The sequence below is a fragment of the Heterocephalus glaber genome, unplaced genomic scaffold, assembly GCF_053883595.1.
Source record: "Heterocephalus glaber isolate CG9 unplaced genomic scaffold, H.glaber_assembly_v1.0 deba00001662, whole genome shotgun sequence".
NCBI lineage: Eukaryota > Metazoa > Chordata > Mammalia > Rodentia > Bathyergidae > Heterocephalus > Heterocephalus glaber.
The window spans coordinates 15,940,759-15,956,758 of NW_028258403.1; the positions used below are offsets into that span (position 1 = coordinate 15,940,759).

Genomic DNA, 16,000 nt, shown 5'->3' on the forward strand with positions numbered 1-16,000 from the left:
AGTCTCTAATGACTCTAAAGCTATCTCACTTTCCTTATACTAGGAAGATTCATTGACTAGATCAATACCAACATCTTAGCCCAAGTGATACAATCAGCAACACCACTGCATCAAGCACATCTTCAAAAATGACATTTTGTGGTAGTTATTAATCTATCACCTTTAGCTGTGTGAATTAAATCAAGATCGAGGAACAACCCAACATATAGTGAATAAACTCTTCAATATAACAACTTTACCCTTTGGGATGGGGAGTTAGAAGGGGTTGGGGAGGGAGGAACAGATGGGAAGAAGGATAGGGGAAGGTTAGCAGTGTGGCCAGAGGACACAGGTGAGAAGGAAAAAGTGAATAATAGTAAAATAAAGAAGAACTCCGAATGAGGACGAAAACAGGGACAAAAAGGGAAGATGAACAATGTGGGAGAACAAGAGAGTGAGTGTAAGAGAGAAAGGAAAGAGAAAAGAAAGAAGAAAAAAGAAAAAAAAGAGAAAAACAAATATTTGCAAAGAGTAGGAAAAAAATTAAAGATAAGAGGAGCAAAAGAAAAGAAAAGAGAAAAAAAACCAAACTCATAATACTAATTTTGGGAATAAAAAAAACAATGAAGATGTAGGGCCTCTTTCAGGGTATGTCTCTACTGTCACAACAGATAACGTGGGTAGCAGTGTGCAGACATAAGTCAATGAGTCTGAGCAAGCTAGTTGAAGACCCATGAGATTCAGGCCGATTTCTGGCTGCAAGTCCCAAGTTGAGCTCCCTGTCCTCCTGTAGGGTTGAACTCTGCAGAGCTGTATTGCAGGTTCCAGCTGCCCTTCCCCTGAAGATAGACCCGGTGCCGATGGGAGGTGAAGATGACTCCAACTTACCCAGTACCGTGGTCTGGTGGTCCGGTGTCCTTTGTGTCTTTGTAGTGTGGAACTAGGTGGCTGTACAGAGAAGAGGCCAGAGGAGCGGGGGCGGGGGTGGGGGTGGGGTGTCCAGTGGATTGCTACCACGGCACGGGCTGATTCGGCGTGTTACGCTCAACTCGCCACCTCCTATTGGTTGATTTCTTGACAGCAGCCATGCTTTTTGGGGTGAGGTGGAATCTAAGTGTTATTTTAATTTACATTTTTCGAATGACCGGTGATGTTGAACATTTTTAAATATATTTATTTGCTGTTTTTACTTCTTCATCTAAGAAGAGTCTTTTCATTTCAGATGCCCATTTTTGGATTGGGTCTTTAAATGTGTGGGGTCTGATTTTTTTGAGTTCTTTATATATTCTAGATAGTAGTGCTTTCTCTGAGGAACAGCTAATAAAAATTTTTTTTCCATGCTGTGGGCTGTCTTTTAGCTCTGTTTGTGGTTTCTCTGTGCAGAAACTTTTTAATAAAATGAGATCCCAGTTGTTGATTCTTTGTAGTACTTCCCAACCTGCACTTTTGACTATATTCCATGGATGGAGTGGAATAGACAGCTAAATTATTGAATGTTTTTACAGATGAGGGACTGATAACTTGGAACCATGTTGACAGACAGACTGTTCCCTACTGCTGTTACTTCTCCTTCAGTGCCCAGCCAGGGTATTTGAATGGAGTTCTGCCATTCACCCGCTGCACAGCAGCAAATTTTGCTTTGGTGGTTCTGAGGGGCAGCAAATAAACACTAAGGCAACTGACATTCAGCAAATAGGCCCCTGAGAACAGCATGGCAGTGAGGGCCATGTTTGTAATGATGTGCCATTTTCCTAATAAGCTCTTGTTTTCATGGACAATGATTATTTGTATCTTAAGTAATATTCTCAATACATATTTCAGGGAGCAGTGATTGAAATTTAAGTCCCTAAATAAGAGTTATTATAATTTAACCAATAGCTGGGTGTGGCATGCCTGTAATCCCAGCACTTGGGAGGTTGAGGCAGGATCCTTGAGAGTTCAAGGCCAGCCTGGGCTACATAGTGAGACTGTTTAAAAAAAAATAGGGGGCTGGGGATTTAGCTCAGTGGTTCTGCCGGCTGCCTCGAAAGCGCAAGGTCCCTAGTTCGATCCCCGGTACCCAAAAACAAAAATAGGGCTGGGGATTTAGCTCAGTGGTGCCACTGCCTGCCTCGCAAGTGCAAGGTCCTGATTTCGATCCCCAGTACCCCCCCAATATATATATATATATATATGTATTATTGTACATATGTATAACACATCATATAAACATCACCAACAAGTTAGCTATTTAAACTATTTTAAATTTACTTTCTAGGCTGGGTGTGGTAGCACACACCTGTAGTCTTGGCACTTAGGAGGAGAGGCAGGAGGATTGCTGTGAGTTTGAGGCCAGCCAGGGTTACATAGTGAATTCAAGGCCAGCCTGAACTACGCAATGAGACCCTGTTTCAGGCAAAAAAATTATGTTCTTTTCTATTTTTTTTTACAAAAATCTAAAAAAGCCTAGACTTCTTCCTGGACACATCCATTAATTGTTACTGGATGCTGGGAATTGATAACCTCCTTTCATCTTCTTTTTGGGAAGAGTGGAAAATGACTAGCATGGAGAGTGTTTAATGACAGCAGGAGTAAAAAGAACTTATATGAACAAGGAAGCACTGGAATTTCAGCATTTATTCTGCTATTCAATGTTATACCAGATCCTAATTTTTCTTTCTTTTTGAAACAGGGTCTTGCTATGTAATTCAGGCTAGCCTTGAACTCACTATATAGCCCAGGCTGGCCTTGAACTCATGGCAATCCTCCTGCTTCAACCTCCTGAGTGCTAGGATTACAGGCATGTGCCACCATGCCTGGCACAGATCCTAAATATTAACTTATTAGTACCAATAGTAAGTGTGGAGTTCTAAACTTATTTTTTAATTTTTATTTATTATTATTTTTAATTTATGTGAAAGGACAATATTTCTTTAAACAGAGCTCAATGGGGTAACCATGGTATCATCAGAGTGCATCCAGAGGAAAAAAGGGAATAGGGGCCAAATGAGACTCACTCAACGGCACTCTCACACCTTTACTGTTTGATCTGCACTGCCAGTAACCACATAGGGGGCTCTCTTGTGGAAATCCAAGGAGGTAACAGTGTTCATGCGCACTGAGGGTCTTCATGCATCGCTTGTTCTTGTAATCCCATATGCATAGGGACTTGTCATCAGCACAACTTAAAATAAACTTCCCCCCAGAATGGAACAGAACTCCATGTACCCAGTTATCATAACCCACAAAGGTCATAAGGCACATGCCAGTACTGATGTCCCACATCTTAATAGTTTTGTCTCTAGATCCACACAGCAAGAATGGCCCAGGCTTGCCACTTTTTTTAGTCTCAGATCCTGATGCTTCAGAGATGGAAGAATATGAGCTTTCTGGAGCCCAGGAAATGCATTCTACCACATGCTCATGTTCTTGGAGCTCAGCCTTGCATTCCTTTGTTGCTACAACCCATACGTGAACAGTCTAATCATTGGAACAGCTGGCTATCAGAGTGCCATCTTGATTGGGCCGAACCATACGTACCCATTTTCTGTGTCCTGTGAAGGTCTTCGCACAGTAGCCAGTTTGCACTTCCTACATTTTTATAGTTTTATTGCTTAAGGCAGACACTATATGATTTCCATTGGGCATGATGGCTACTGAAGAGACATTGTGGTCATGGCCATGGATGGTTCTGATGCATTCAAAGCCCTGAAAATCCCATAGTTTAATGGTCATATCTGTAGAATAGGAAGCCAGAAGCTTGCTACTGCGGTCAAACGAAATGTCTTGTACAGAGTCCATATGCCCCTTAAGAGTTTGTTCAAAATCTCCAGTCTCATAATCCCACACCTTAATTGTAGTGTCCTCTGAAGCAGAGACCATAACACTAACACAGGATGGAAAATGACTCGAGTGACTGGACTCTGATGACCACTAAGTGCATATTTTTCTGCTGGACGGGGAATCCATTCTTTTGGGTCTTGTTTCTGACCAAGAGGACCACCTGATGGAAATTCTTCTTTTGCTTCATTTAGCTTTGATTCTAATGCCATAACCTTCTTTTGTAATCTAATAACAGATGTCCATTTTTTTTCCAAAAGACCAACATTCTTATCTAATTCTTCATTCATATCTAATTCAGCTTCCTTTTAAAAAACTGAATATGCCTCTTCATAGCCATGTGAACGAAGATAATCTGCTATAGCTGGATTTAGTTCATCTTGTTGTCTCTGGGACAGCACCATTTTGGCTGTATTGTCAAGCTTATTTGATAAAGTGGTATGTCCCTCCTTCAGGAAATCAAAAGGCTTTGCAAACCCTGGATTTATAATTAGATATGCCACGAAGTGGCCTCCACACAGGAGAAAACAATTCTTTTACAAATGAATCCAACCAGTAATGAGGAGATATTCAACGAGTGTAGTTCATTCCACCTCCTTTTAATGTGCTGAAAACTAGCAGGAGTCCTGATCCATGGGAACAGTCTTCTGTTGAAGTACACTAATTAATTTCCAGCAGCACAAAAATAGGGTTGTGTCCTTATACCCTTTTTCTTTAAATCTCTTTTATAATGACTTTACTACTTCTGGAAACTCTGGAAGAACTTGTTCTGCCCACCTTCAAACGGAGCGCTGCATGGCCACATCATGCTTCACTCCCAACCACCAGCAGGGTGGGGGTGGGGGAGGATGGCACGCTGGGCCTTGGGCCCGGTCCCCGAGAGGGGGAGGGGAGGAACTAAACTTCTTTTTATTTTGAGCATTTTATTTAGTTACTGACCAAAAGCTTCCTTTTTGGGGGGGGGGGGTATCGCGGATTGAAATCAGGACCTTGTGCTTGCAAGGCAGGGGCAGAACCACTGAGCTAAATCCCTGGCTCCAAAAAGCTTCCTTTTAAAAGGTAGAATAGGCTGGTTTTATACTAGCAGGCTCAAGTGATCCTCCTTTCTCAGCCTTCAGAATACTGGGACTACAGGTGTGTACCACTATGCCTGACTTACATAAATGTTTCAAAAGACAGATCTCCATAGGTACTGCAATTTCAAAATATAGGTTAGCTTTAATAACATCATTTCATTAAGAAATATATCATTTAAGATATAATATCAACTATGAGATCACTGGAACTAGTTAAATGTTCAAATTCTGATGTTCATTGCTTTTCTTTTTGGTGGTACTTGGGATTGAACCCATGGCCTTTGCACTGAGCCACATCTTTGCTCCACTCCTCATTGTTTTAAAAATTTTTTACTTTGAGCCAGGGTCTCCTTAAGTCACTAAGTTGTCCCGGCTGGGCTTCAACTTGTGATCCTTCTGCCTCAGCCTCGCAGAATGGTGGGATTACAGGCACTATGCACAACCTCTGGCCACTGCATTCTTTCTTTCTTTCTTTTTTGGGTACCGGGGATCAAACTTCGGTCCTTGCACTTGCAGGGTAGGCGACAGAACCACTGAACTAAATCCCTGGCCCTGCATTTTTTAAAAAAGAAAAAATTTTGCTTTTCCTAATTTCAGAAGGCAGTCTTATTAAAAAAAAAAAAAAAAAAAAGGAAAAATAGGAAAGTACAGTGGACCCTTGACTTACAAACTCAAGTTGGGCTGGTTGTAACTCAAGTTGGTTGTTAAGTCAATACAGCTAAGATCTAGATCTTTACCTGGGTATATGCTATAGCTTACAAGAGGCAGATGAATCTTCCATTAACCTAATTAACCCAAGTTGTTCATATGTCAGGCTGGTCATAACTCAAGGGTCTACCATACAGAAAAACAAAACAATAATTGCTCCACCTAAATACACTCTCTCTATATATTTTAAAGGCTATTTTTCTTTTTTTTTTTTTTGTACCCGGGAATGAACTTGGGTCCTTGCACTTGCAGGGCAGGCAGTGGAACCACCGAGCTAAATCCCCAGTCCTAAAGGCTATTTTTCTGGTTTCATTTTTTCCTAGAAATTGCATTTTAAAAATTTTAGTCCTGCCAGGTGTGGTGGTGCACACCTGTAATCCCAGCACTTGGGAGGCAGAGGCAGGAGGATCGCTGTAAGTTCGAGGCCAGGCTGGGCTACATAGCAAGACCCTGTCTCAAAATGAAACAAAAACAAAACAAAAATTTTAGTCTTATCTTAGCCTCTTCACAATAAGCTGTGTACATGAACTCTGACAGCACAGAGATAAAAAGGGTAAGTGTAACCTACCCGTCCCCACGTCCTCTCACATGAAAGGACGCTTGCAGGCTTTTCTGGAGGCATTTTTGGGCATGGCACACAGAATTGCTGATTAGAGACAGACATATTTATATTTTTGACAGAAAAAAGGAGAAAACAATTTCATATGAATATTTTAATTATCACACAAAGCAGAACAAAGTTGTATATAAACATATACAACTATTCACAAATGTCCAATCACATATACCAAATTTGAAAGGGAATACACAGAAAAATATGTATTAGAATATTAGGGATGTTTCTTTTTTCTTTTTGAGACAGGGTCTCACTATGTAGTCCATGCTGGCCTTGAACTCACTATGTAGCCAGGCTGTTCTCAGACTCATGGTGATCCTCCTGCCTCAGCCTCCCAAGTGCTGGGATTATAGTTATGTGCTACCGTACGAGGCTTCTTTTTCATTTTGTAATATACTCAACAAAACATTACAGTAGGGAGGATTATTTTAGTGCTAGAGAATCTTATATAAATGAATTTGTTTAAGAGCTTCTTTGTCAATATCCTTTTGTGGGTAGACATCATAGTTCAGTGGTACCTCTTCAACCCAGGAGGATAACTGTATATTAGTCTAGGAGAAAAAAAAAAGAATTATAAACAAAAATGAAACCTGCAGAATGATCCTGTTTTCTGGAATCTTATGAAATCATCACTAAGTGACTGAACACAACAGATTTTTATTACAATGAATAGGACTAAGTCTACATGGTGCCACATGAATAATTTTTTGTAAATGATTGTTCCATGGATTTAGAGATCATACTGTGATTTAATGTGATTTCTGAACTTGAAAGAATGTAATTTTTTGTTGTTTTGTTTTCTGAGACAGGGTCTCGCTATGTAGGTCAGCCTGGCCTTGAACTCACCATGTTGCCCAGACTGGCCTAGAGTTCATGGCAATCCTTCTGCCTTAGCCTTCCAAGTGCTTGGATTATAGGTGTGTGCCACCATGCCTAGCTAAGAATATACTTATTTCACTAGAAACAGTTTAGTCATTATCATTAGGCTTAAAGAACAAGAAACCAGTGATGAGAATACAGAGAAAAACCGTCACAGTAAGGGGGTGGGGCAATCTCCCTCCATAGCATTCACTTGGCCCTTCCCCTCAGATTGCAAACTTGAGCCTTACCTGTTGAAAGAAGCTTTCTTAAATAGAAAGCAATATAATTAATAAGAGTTTATATATAATGGATTTTACATAAGTATCAATTTCTAATGGTTATTTGGAGAAATTTATGTATTTAGGATGAAAGTTATTATTTTGGTAAATGAAAAATCAGTAAATTATTTTGATATATATAGAAATTATGGGCCACAGATTTAGCTCAGTGGCACTATGTCTCCCTCACAAGTGCAAGGTCCTGAGTTGGATCTACAGTATGGAAAAAAAAACAACGCACAAATTAGAGGCCATACGTTTTAAAAGGTCTTTTTGTTCAGCAGCACTGAGGATCAGAACCAGGGGCACTCTATGGAGCTACGTCCCCAGCCCTTTTTATTTTTTATTTCAAGCCAGGGTCACACTAAATGGCCCAGCCTGGGTCTGGACTTTTGATCCTCCTGTGTTAGCCTCCTGAGTAACCATGCTTGACTTAAAAGGTATGTTTATATGAGTATGTAAAATTATGGCAGGATCATACCACTCAAAGGGCAGAAATCTCTCAGGGAAGAAATGAAGAGGCTATCTGAGGAGACTAACACCTTTCCTCTGGATTATTTTCTTCTTATAACAAGCATGAGTTACTTTTATAATTTGGATGATTGCTAAAATTTTTAAAAAAGTATTATTGATGATTGCTTTTATTTAACATTTTTTGCCATTTTAAAATTTGTGTATATTGGTTATACAGATTAATGGATTTTCTTTTTGGATTGTTTGGTTTTATAAAGGAAGAAATAATATATAAAAAAAGGTCTACTATAAAAATAATAATAGTACTCTGTATTAAGAAAGGGCTGGGGGGCTGGGGATTTAGCTCAGTGGTTTCACTGCCTGCTGTGCAAGCGGCAAGGACCCGAGTTCGATATCCGGTACCTAAAAAAAAAGAAAGGGCTGGGGATTTAGCTCAGTGGTTCCACTGCCTGCCCCACAAGTGCAAGGGCCGGAGTTCGATCCCTGGTACCAAAAAAACAACAAAAAAAGAAATACAACAGTGACTTTCATTTGGGGATCTCAAAGAGCTTCACAAATACTAATTAACCTTCATATAAGGATAAGTTGTTAGGTTGAACTTTATTATTAAATAACATCCTTCTTATATATGGAGAAGCTGGGGGACAAAGAAACTGGTTTAAGATTCCTAAGTGACTTAGAGGTCAAGTTGCACATAGTACGTAGTCTCGCAATCTGCTCATTTGATTCCAGAAGCCTGAAACAACCATGTTCCTTTCGTTCTAAGAAACATAGTTATTATATGGGTGTTCTAAACCTCTTAAAAATAGTCAATAATGTTTGTTAACCTAAAACTATGACTTCACAGAAAAACTGGGTAGAGAAGCAAGGGAATTTATAACCATATAAGTATTACAATTTCAGAGCTCTTCAGGCCAGGAAATAAACCACAGACCAATGCTTAAGCAATAAGGTCTTGCTATTCTGTCACTTGTCACTATTTCCAGACAGAACATTTCTAGAATATTTACTGTAATAGCTATGAGAAAAAAAACAGGAGAAAAGTTTTGACAACAAAAATGCTGGAGAATTGGCTGACATACCTGAAGACCTGAGAGAGAGTCTTCAAGACTTGGTACTGTCACTAGCAATGATCCCGGCTTCCTTAGGTTACAGCTGATATACTCCCAGGTGCTACAACACATAAAAACTGTTATGTCAAAACAACTGCAGGATATTACTCCATACCTGATAGAAAGGACAAAATCCAGAATGACCAAATGCTGGGAAAGCTGTGGAGCAGCAAGCACTCTCATTCATTGCACATACGAATGAAAAAATATACAGCCACTTTGGAAGAGTTTAGTGGTTCCTTATAAAACTAAATATAGTCTTACCAAACAATCCAGCAGTTGTGCTCCCTGTATCTATCCAAAGAGTTGAAAACATATGTTTACACAAGAATCTGCACATGAATGTTTACAGCAGCTTTCTCCTAACTGTCAAAACTGAGAAGCTAAGCTGCTAAGCTACAGTACTTCCAGATGATGGTGAAGTGTTCCACACTTGAAAGAAATGAGCTGTAAGCCATGAAGACACAGGGGAAACTCAAACATGTATCATTACGTGAAACAAACCATTCTGAAAAGGTAGTATACTCCATGATTCTAACTACGACATCCTGGAAATGGCAAAACTGTGGAGATGGTAAAAAGATCCGGGGGGAAAAAAGGGTGGGCACAGGGGGTTTTTAGTGGAAAAACTACATGTGATGTAGTATTAATGGTGGATGCACGCCATCATACATTTGTCCAAATCTACAGGCTGTGCACCAAGAGTGAACTCTAAAATATGGACTTTGGGGGAATACGGTGTGTCATAGACTCACGCATTTGTAATAAATGGATCACTCTGGTGGGAATGTTGGTAATGGAGGAGACTATGCATTTATAGGGGTAGAGCATATTTACAGGAACTCTCTGTCCTTTTCAATTTTCCTGTGAACCTAAAACTGCACTAGAAAAATAGCAGTCATTATCAACAACAACAAAGACAAACACAAAACTCAAAACCTGAATCCAAAGCACACCTGCATCAATACTTCTATCACCTAGGTTAAAAAAAAGCATAGCAAAACAAAAAACCTGCTATATGAAATTTTACCAGACACAAATTTTTTTAAAAAAGAAAGAAAATGCAGCACAGGGGATACCTAGAAATGTAGTTGGGCAAAAATGTTTGCCCACAGGAAACAGTCCTGAAGCAACACACTTTGAGTTGACAAATCCTCTAGTTCCTGAAGGGGTGTTGGCAAAATTGTGGTCACAGTACTGAGGAGATTAACAAGATGGGATTCAGGTTACTAATAGTACTGTAAGTCCACAAGTCGGTTTTTAGAACCAATGTACAAGTCAAAGCTGGATTAGCAGTTAAAGCCCCTTAAATTCTTTTTTTTTTTTTTTTTTGGTACTGGGGAATCAAACTTGGGTCCTTGCGCTTGCTCAGCAGGCAGCAAAACCACTGAGCTAAATCCCAGGCCCAAGCCCCTTAAATTCTTTATGAAGTGTATAGAATTGTTTCTACAGACCAGAACAGGGTTCAGATTGCCAGGGGCTGAGGCTGCAGAAGTCCTAGAAAAATAAAGGGCAGAGAGGCCAGAAACTGAAGACTAAGAGTATGAGTGTAATATGTAGATCGGATCTCTCATATTCAATGTGGCTGTGGGAACTTCCCTGGGAGGACTTCCAGGATAAATGGCAATTGGGAATGTCAGTGGATTGGTCAACTTTAAAGCAGGATGGAGGCCACATGCATGTGTGTGTGCCAGAGGGCAGGTTCTGTGCCCCTTTAGTGTGGATGTAAACTGGATTCCGCACTGTACATGTGTCCAAATGGGACCCCCACTACTGGGAGGCAAGGATGAGCCATGCAGAAGAGGGCTGGTGGCAGGAGTGTTATTTGCACTTATTTTAGTTACAGCAATGGTCAGTCAGTAGGCCTAGTAAGCCCTGGAGTTTGTTAACAAACTGATAAAATGTTCTTTTACTTAGGCTGGGTATAAAGTTGGGTAGCAGTTCAATGTCACTGTGTTTTTTTTTTCTTTAGGTACTGGGGATCAAACTCGGGATCTTGTGCTTGTGAGGCAGGTGGCAGAACCACTGAGCTAAATCCCTGGCCCCAATGTCATTGTGTTTTGACTAGAGGCACTTTGTTCTCCTAAAAATGACATGCTGTACAAGATTATTTAATACAAGAAGAAGCCAAGTATATTGGCATAAGTCTTTTTCTCGTGAGCTGTCACTGTAGTGGTTGTATCTATTTTACCGATACAATGCACACAGATTTTTTTTTTCAATGTGGAGAATTGGACATGCTAGGCAGCACTCTACCACTCGGTTCCACTTCCAGCCCTTTTTGTATGTTATTTTGAGACAGATCTCACAAAATTGCCAAGGCTGGCCTTAAACTCTTAATCCTCTTAACTTAGCCTCCCAAGAAGTTGTTATTACAGGCATTTGCCACTGTGCCTGGCTGCAACTCTTAGTTTAAAAGGTACCTCTAGCTGGGTGCAGTGGTACATGTTTATACCAGCTACTCAGAGGCTGAGGCAGGAGGATCACAAATTCAAGGCTAGCCCAGGAAATTTAGTGAGACTCTGTCTCAAAATACAAAAAAGGCTGGGGCTAGAGCTCAGTGATTGAGTGCTTGCTTAGCATGCATGAGGCCCTGGGTTCAATCACCAGTATAAAAAAACCAAACTAAAACAAAAAACAAACAAAAACAACTAAAAATTGTTCTATAAATCTGAGATGTTACCCCAAAATGAGACTGACCTTAAAGCTTGAGCCTTTCCTGGGTTTTTCTCTTACATACTAACTCGTATGGTAATATCATTCCACTTAACCTTAGACTCCAGTTAAGAATACAAGCTGGGTGTGGCACCATACACCTGTAATCCCAGAACTGAGAGGCTGAGGTAGGAGGACTGCTGTGAATCTGAGGCCAGCCTGGGCTACACAGTGAGTCAAAGTCAGCAGGTCAAGGCAACAACAACAACAACGACAACAAAATCAAACCAAAACAAAACAAAAAATATCACAAATCTTTGGAATTAATATGCTGCACCATCTATTCTTTCACTTGTTACAAAACTGAATTATAGATAAATGATCAATTTTCTCAGAATGATTCTGGTATAATGCTTTACTATATCTTCTATCTAAACTTACTTCTATATTGTCATTCACAAAGAAAATAATTAAACCCAAGAGACTATAACATTTCTATATTTAGAATTTGTTGTACTACACTAATTTAGGAGATGTGACTAAATTATATCATGTGTTAAATACTTACTAAGTGAGTCACACAGAGTTTAGGAGTGAATGTACCAAGCAAGTTTTTTGAAACAACCTAAATATGCAGTATTTCCTGTGACAAGTTCACCAATAGCTTTTTATCTTTCCTCACCTTTCAGAACCTTTCTATAATGAATCTCCAAAGAACTTAAGGTATTCTTCCCTTTCAACTTCTTGTAAAACGTAAGACTTCATTCTTCAACAATTATGCAATATTTTGGCCACTTGTTACTAACTTTAAAAGGCAGGGCTTCCATGCCTCCTCACAGTAGCCCACCTTATATATATATTTTTTTTCCTCCCCTTTTGACTCAGACCATAGTCTGCAGAGCCATTCTTCCTCTACCCTTCTGTTTTTTCCTACTTTTTTTTTTTGGTACCAGGGATCGAACTCAGGACCTTGCCCTTTCGCGGCAGGAGCCAGAACCACTAAGCTAAATCCTCGGCCCTTTCCTACCTTTAATAAATGTGAAACTTTGCCACTGTTAAAAAAAAAAAGGCACAAAAGTTTTGTTTGTTGTTGTGGGTTTTTTGGGGTTTTTTTTTGGTACCAGGGATCAAACTCGGGACCTTGCAATTGTGAGGCAGGTGATAGAACCTCTGAGCTAAATCCCCGGCCCTGTTTCTTGTTTTTTTGGTTTCTGGTACTGGGGATCGAACTCGGGTCCTTGTGCTTGTGAGGCAGGCAGCATAACCACTGAGCTAAATCCCCAGCCCTGTTTCTTGTTTTTTACAGGGTCTCTTGGGCCCTGGAACTCACTATGTAGCACAGGCTGGCCTTGAACATGTGGTGATCCTCCTGCCTCAGCCTCTCTGAATGCTGGGATTAAGACATATGCCACCATGCCTGGTTAATCATATTTTATCCACTGAAAATTACGTTTAAAGGAGGTACTATGATGAAAACAACTTTGCTCATGTTGTGCTGCTGGTATTTAGGATGTGACTAAAACATATCAACCATTCTCACTAAGCTATGAGTATATAATTAGCTTCCTACTGAACTAGCTTCCTTTTAAAATTGTTTGAATTGTTAATTTCATAGTGACCTTAATCTAGTAGTAAGTGGTGTGTGTCTGTGTGTGTATGTGCATGTGTCTGTATGAGGGGCGAGAGAGAGAGAGAGACAGAAAACGTATAGAAGGTGAAGAGTTGAAGTAGTAGAATAAGGAGGTTTGGGTATTCAAGGCTCCACTTTGATTTATAATTTTGTGCAGTGGAAACCTTACTTACTGATTCACTTATGCAAACATATTAGTGTAATTCCCTTTCATACCTATGGAAAAGGGCTTTCCTGAATCTACAGTACTCATAAATTACTATGATACATTAGAAAGCAGCAATCCTAACTGGCCAGAGAAACAGTATCTCAGAATATATTACAGGAATTTTCTAATTAGAATGATCCTATAGGTCCTGATGGGCTACAAAGCATCAATTACGGCAGGGGAGTCAGAAAAGTAATCATAGGTTTTTTAGTTTTTCCACTATATGAAGAGTGGAATAAATGTCAGGAAGCTGCCACAACTACTACTAAAACTATTACTACTACTACTACTGCTATTACTGATACTGCTACTATTTTTAGTTTTTTGAGCCAAGGTCTCGCTACATAGTTCAGGCTGCCCTTGAACTCACTATGTAGCCCAAGCAGGCCTTGAATTCACTGTGATTCTCCTGCCACAGTCTTCCAAGTGATAGTATTACAGGCATGCGGCACCACGCCCAATGTTATGGCTTATGTCTAGATGTCCCCTAAAGCCTCATGCAGTCATAGGTGGGTATTTTTTTTTTTTGGTACCAGGGATCAAACTCAGGACCTTGTACTTTCGAGGCTGGCAGCGGAACCACTGAGCTAAATCTCTGGCCCAGGTGGGACTTTTTTAGAGGTGGTTGGATCTAGAATGTACGATGCTGGATTAAGGGTGTGTGAGTACTAAATTAGTCCACTGATTAATTGGCATAGTTCTGAGTGTGGATAATAACAGGAAGGCCCACCCTGGGTATGAGTGCTGCTTGCCCTAAGGGTGTGCACCCTGGATATAATATAAGGGACAGAAAGAAGGCTGCTGTTGTTGCTTGCTTCCTTGCTACTTAGCTGCCTTCTGCCTGCCATGAACTGTTTCTCCTCTGGGATGTCCCTCTGCCAAGCCACCCTGCCTTGGAGAAGCCAACTATGAACTGAAAACTCTACAAACTGTGAGTTAAATAAACCTCTCCCCTTTAACTTTGGGTGTCACGTATTTTGTCTCAACAAGAAAAGTAAATAAGACATCCAGTTAGGGAGCTACTATTATTAAGAATATTTTAAATTTGATAATCAGCTTTCGAGGTTAACATTCCTATATTCTATTTTAAATTTATTTATAGGCCTTAGTTAATTTCCATTATTTTGTGATACAATGGCAATATGTTATTTCACAGAAAAGAAAACTGAGGTAGAAAAGAATAAGTACAAAGAACCAGAACTGCTTTCTAATTGTATCCATGGCTGCTAAGCAAGTGCTTGGGTCATGGGATCATTTTATATCTGTCAAAAAATTAGATTTTACAAAGTTAGACAAAGTTTGTTTTTATTTTGTCCAATCTTTTTTTTTTTTTTTTTTTTTTGTACCAGGGATTGAACTCAGGACCTTGAGCTTTTGAGGCTGGCAGTGGAACCACTGAGCTAAATCCCTGGCAGTTTGTATTTTGTCATGCATATATATAATATATAATATATAATATATAAAGTATATTTTCTTATTAAAATAATTACCTCACAGTTGAGGTTATTTTTTAAAAGTTTAATACGAAAACATTTCTACTATGATAATATCTTTTCAAACCTTGTCGGGTATATTTTAGTAATGGATTATTTCTTACATACCTGGCCTGTTCTGTCTCCTTAAGAAAATATTCAAAGACATTATTCATTATAACAACATCAGCATTGTACAGAAGTGAACCCTGGGTACAGATGTCTGCATGGACCACCTACAGAGGAATGAGTTCATGTAAGAGAACAAGGGCATTGTATCACACTTGGCAAAAGAAATCCTGTTGGTTTATTGTTGATACAAAGCATTACGGGAGGTTAACCCTTGGGTACATAATATATAGCAAAACACAAACACTTATGAAGATTTGTTTTAGATAGAATTATTTATTTAGTCATATTTGCGCTCTCTTCACTCTTGAGTTCAAATTTTTTCCACTATAACTGCATCACAAGTTGTAAGAGTTAAAAAGAATGTGGGTTCAAACTATGACTCTATCACCAACCAGGTTTGTGCTCTTACGTGATCAGTATTTTTATAAATAAAATGGAATATATTTCCTGATTCACAGACTCAAATGGGAACATATAAAAATCACAGAAGCAGATATACAAGTTATAAAAGGTTATAACTTATAAAATGTTCATATACTATGTTAACTGGTCTGACTCTTCCTCTAAAATTCAGTTGAATGCATTATCTGTCCAAAAAAGTAAGACAGTTAAAAAAAAACCCTATAAAACTATATACCTCAAAAATTAAGACTCAAGACTTGCAGACCATAGGTAAGAGAGTATGAGTATGAGGACACATTTATTTGCTTAAGAGCAAAAGAACAGAGGCTCGTTCTTTGGAGAGGGTGAAACAGAAAGAGTCTGGACCAGGAGACCAGGCCACGCTAAAGGAAAGGGAAATGTCCTGAAAACAAGAGAATGAGGCAAATGCACACAAGATGCAGACAGCCCAACTCTCTAACCCTTTTCCTCTCCCACTCAGTTCCAGGACACTGCTTGCCATTCCACTAAGAGCCTAGAAGGTTTTCTCCAGCCCCAGAGGGGCATCTTACTGATCACATAAGATTGCTCAAAGTGAA

General features: G+C 39.5%; 1 protein-coding gene and 1 pseudogene across 3 annotated transcripts in view; both read right to left on the minus strand.

Annotated features, from left to right (window-relative positions):
* Positions 1-2,833: 2,833 nt before the first annotated feature.
* On the minus strand, positions 2,834-4,383 carry LOC101713581 (platelet-activating factor acetylhydrolase IB subunit alpha pseudogene; annotated as a pseudogene).
* A 1,897-nt stretch (positions 4,384-6,280) lies between these two features.
* The window catches only part of LOC101712961 (hypothetical protein), a 33,761-nt gene continuing 24,041 nt past the window's right edge, over positions 6,281-16,000 (minus strand). The window contains exons 6-8 of one of the 3 annotated variants that reach the window (XM_004867569.4): positions 15,018-15,124; positions 8,894-8,984; positions 6,281-6,749 (exon numbers count right to left, since the gene is read on the minus strand). In XM_004867569.4, coding sequence (XP_004867626.2) covers positions 6,633-6,749; positions 8,894-8,984; positions 15,018-15,124 — 315 coding nt within the window. In that variant the 3' untranslated portion in view covers positions 6,281-6,632. The remainder of the gene's footprint in view (positions 6,750-8,893; positions 8,985-15,017; positions 15,125-16,000) is intronic. The other 2 variants (XM_004867570.4, XM_013066626.3) reach the window with 2 other exon arrangements.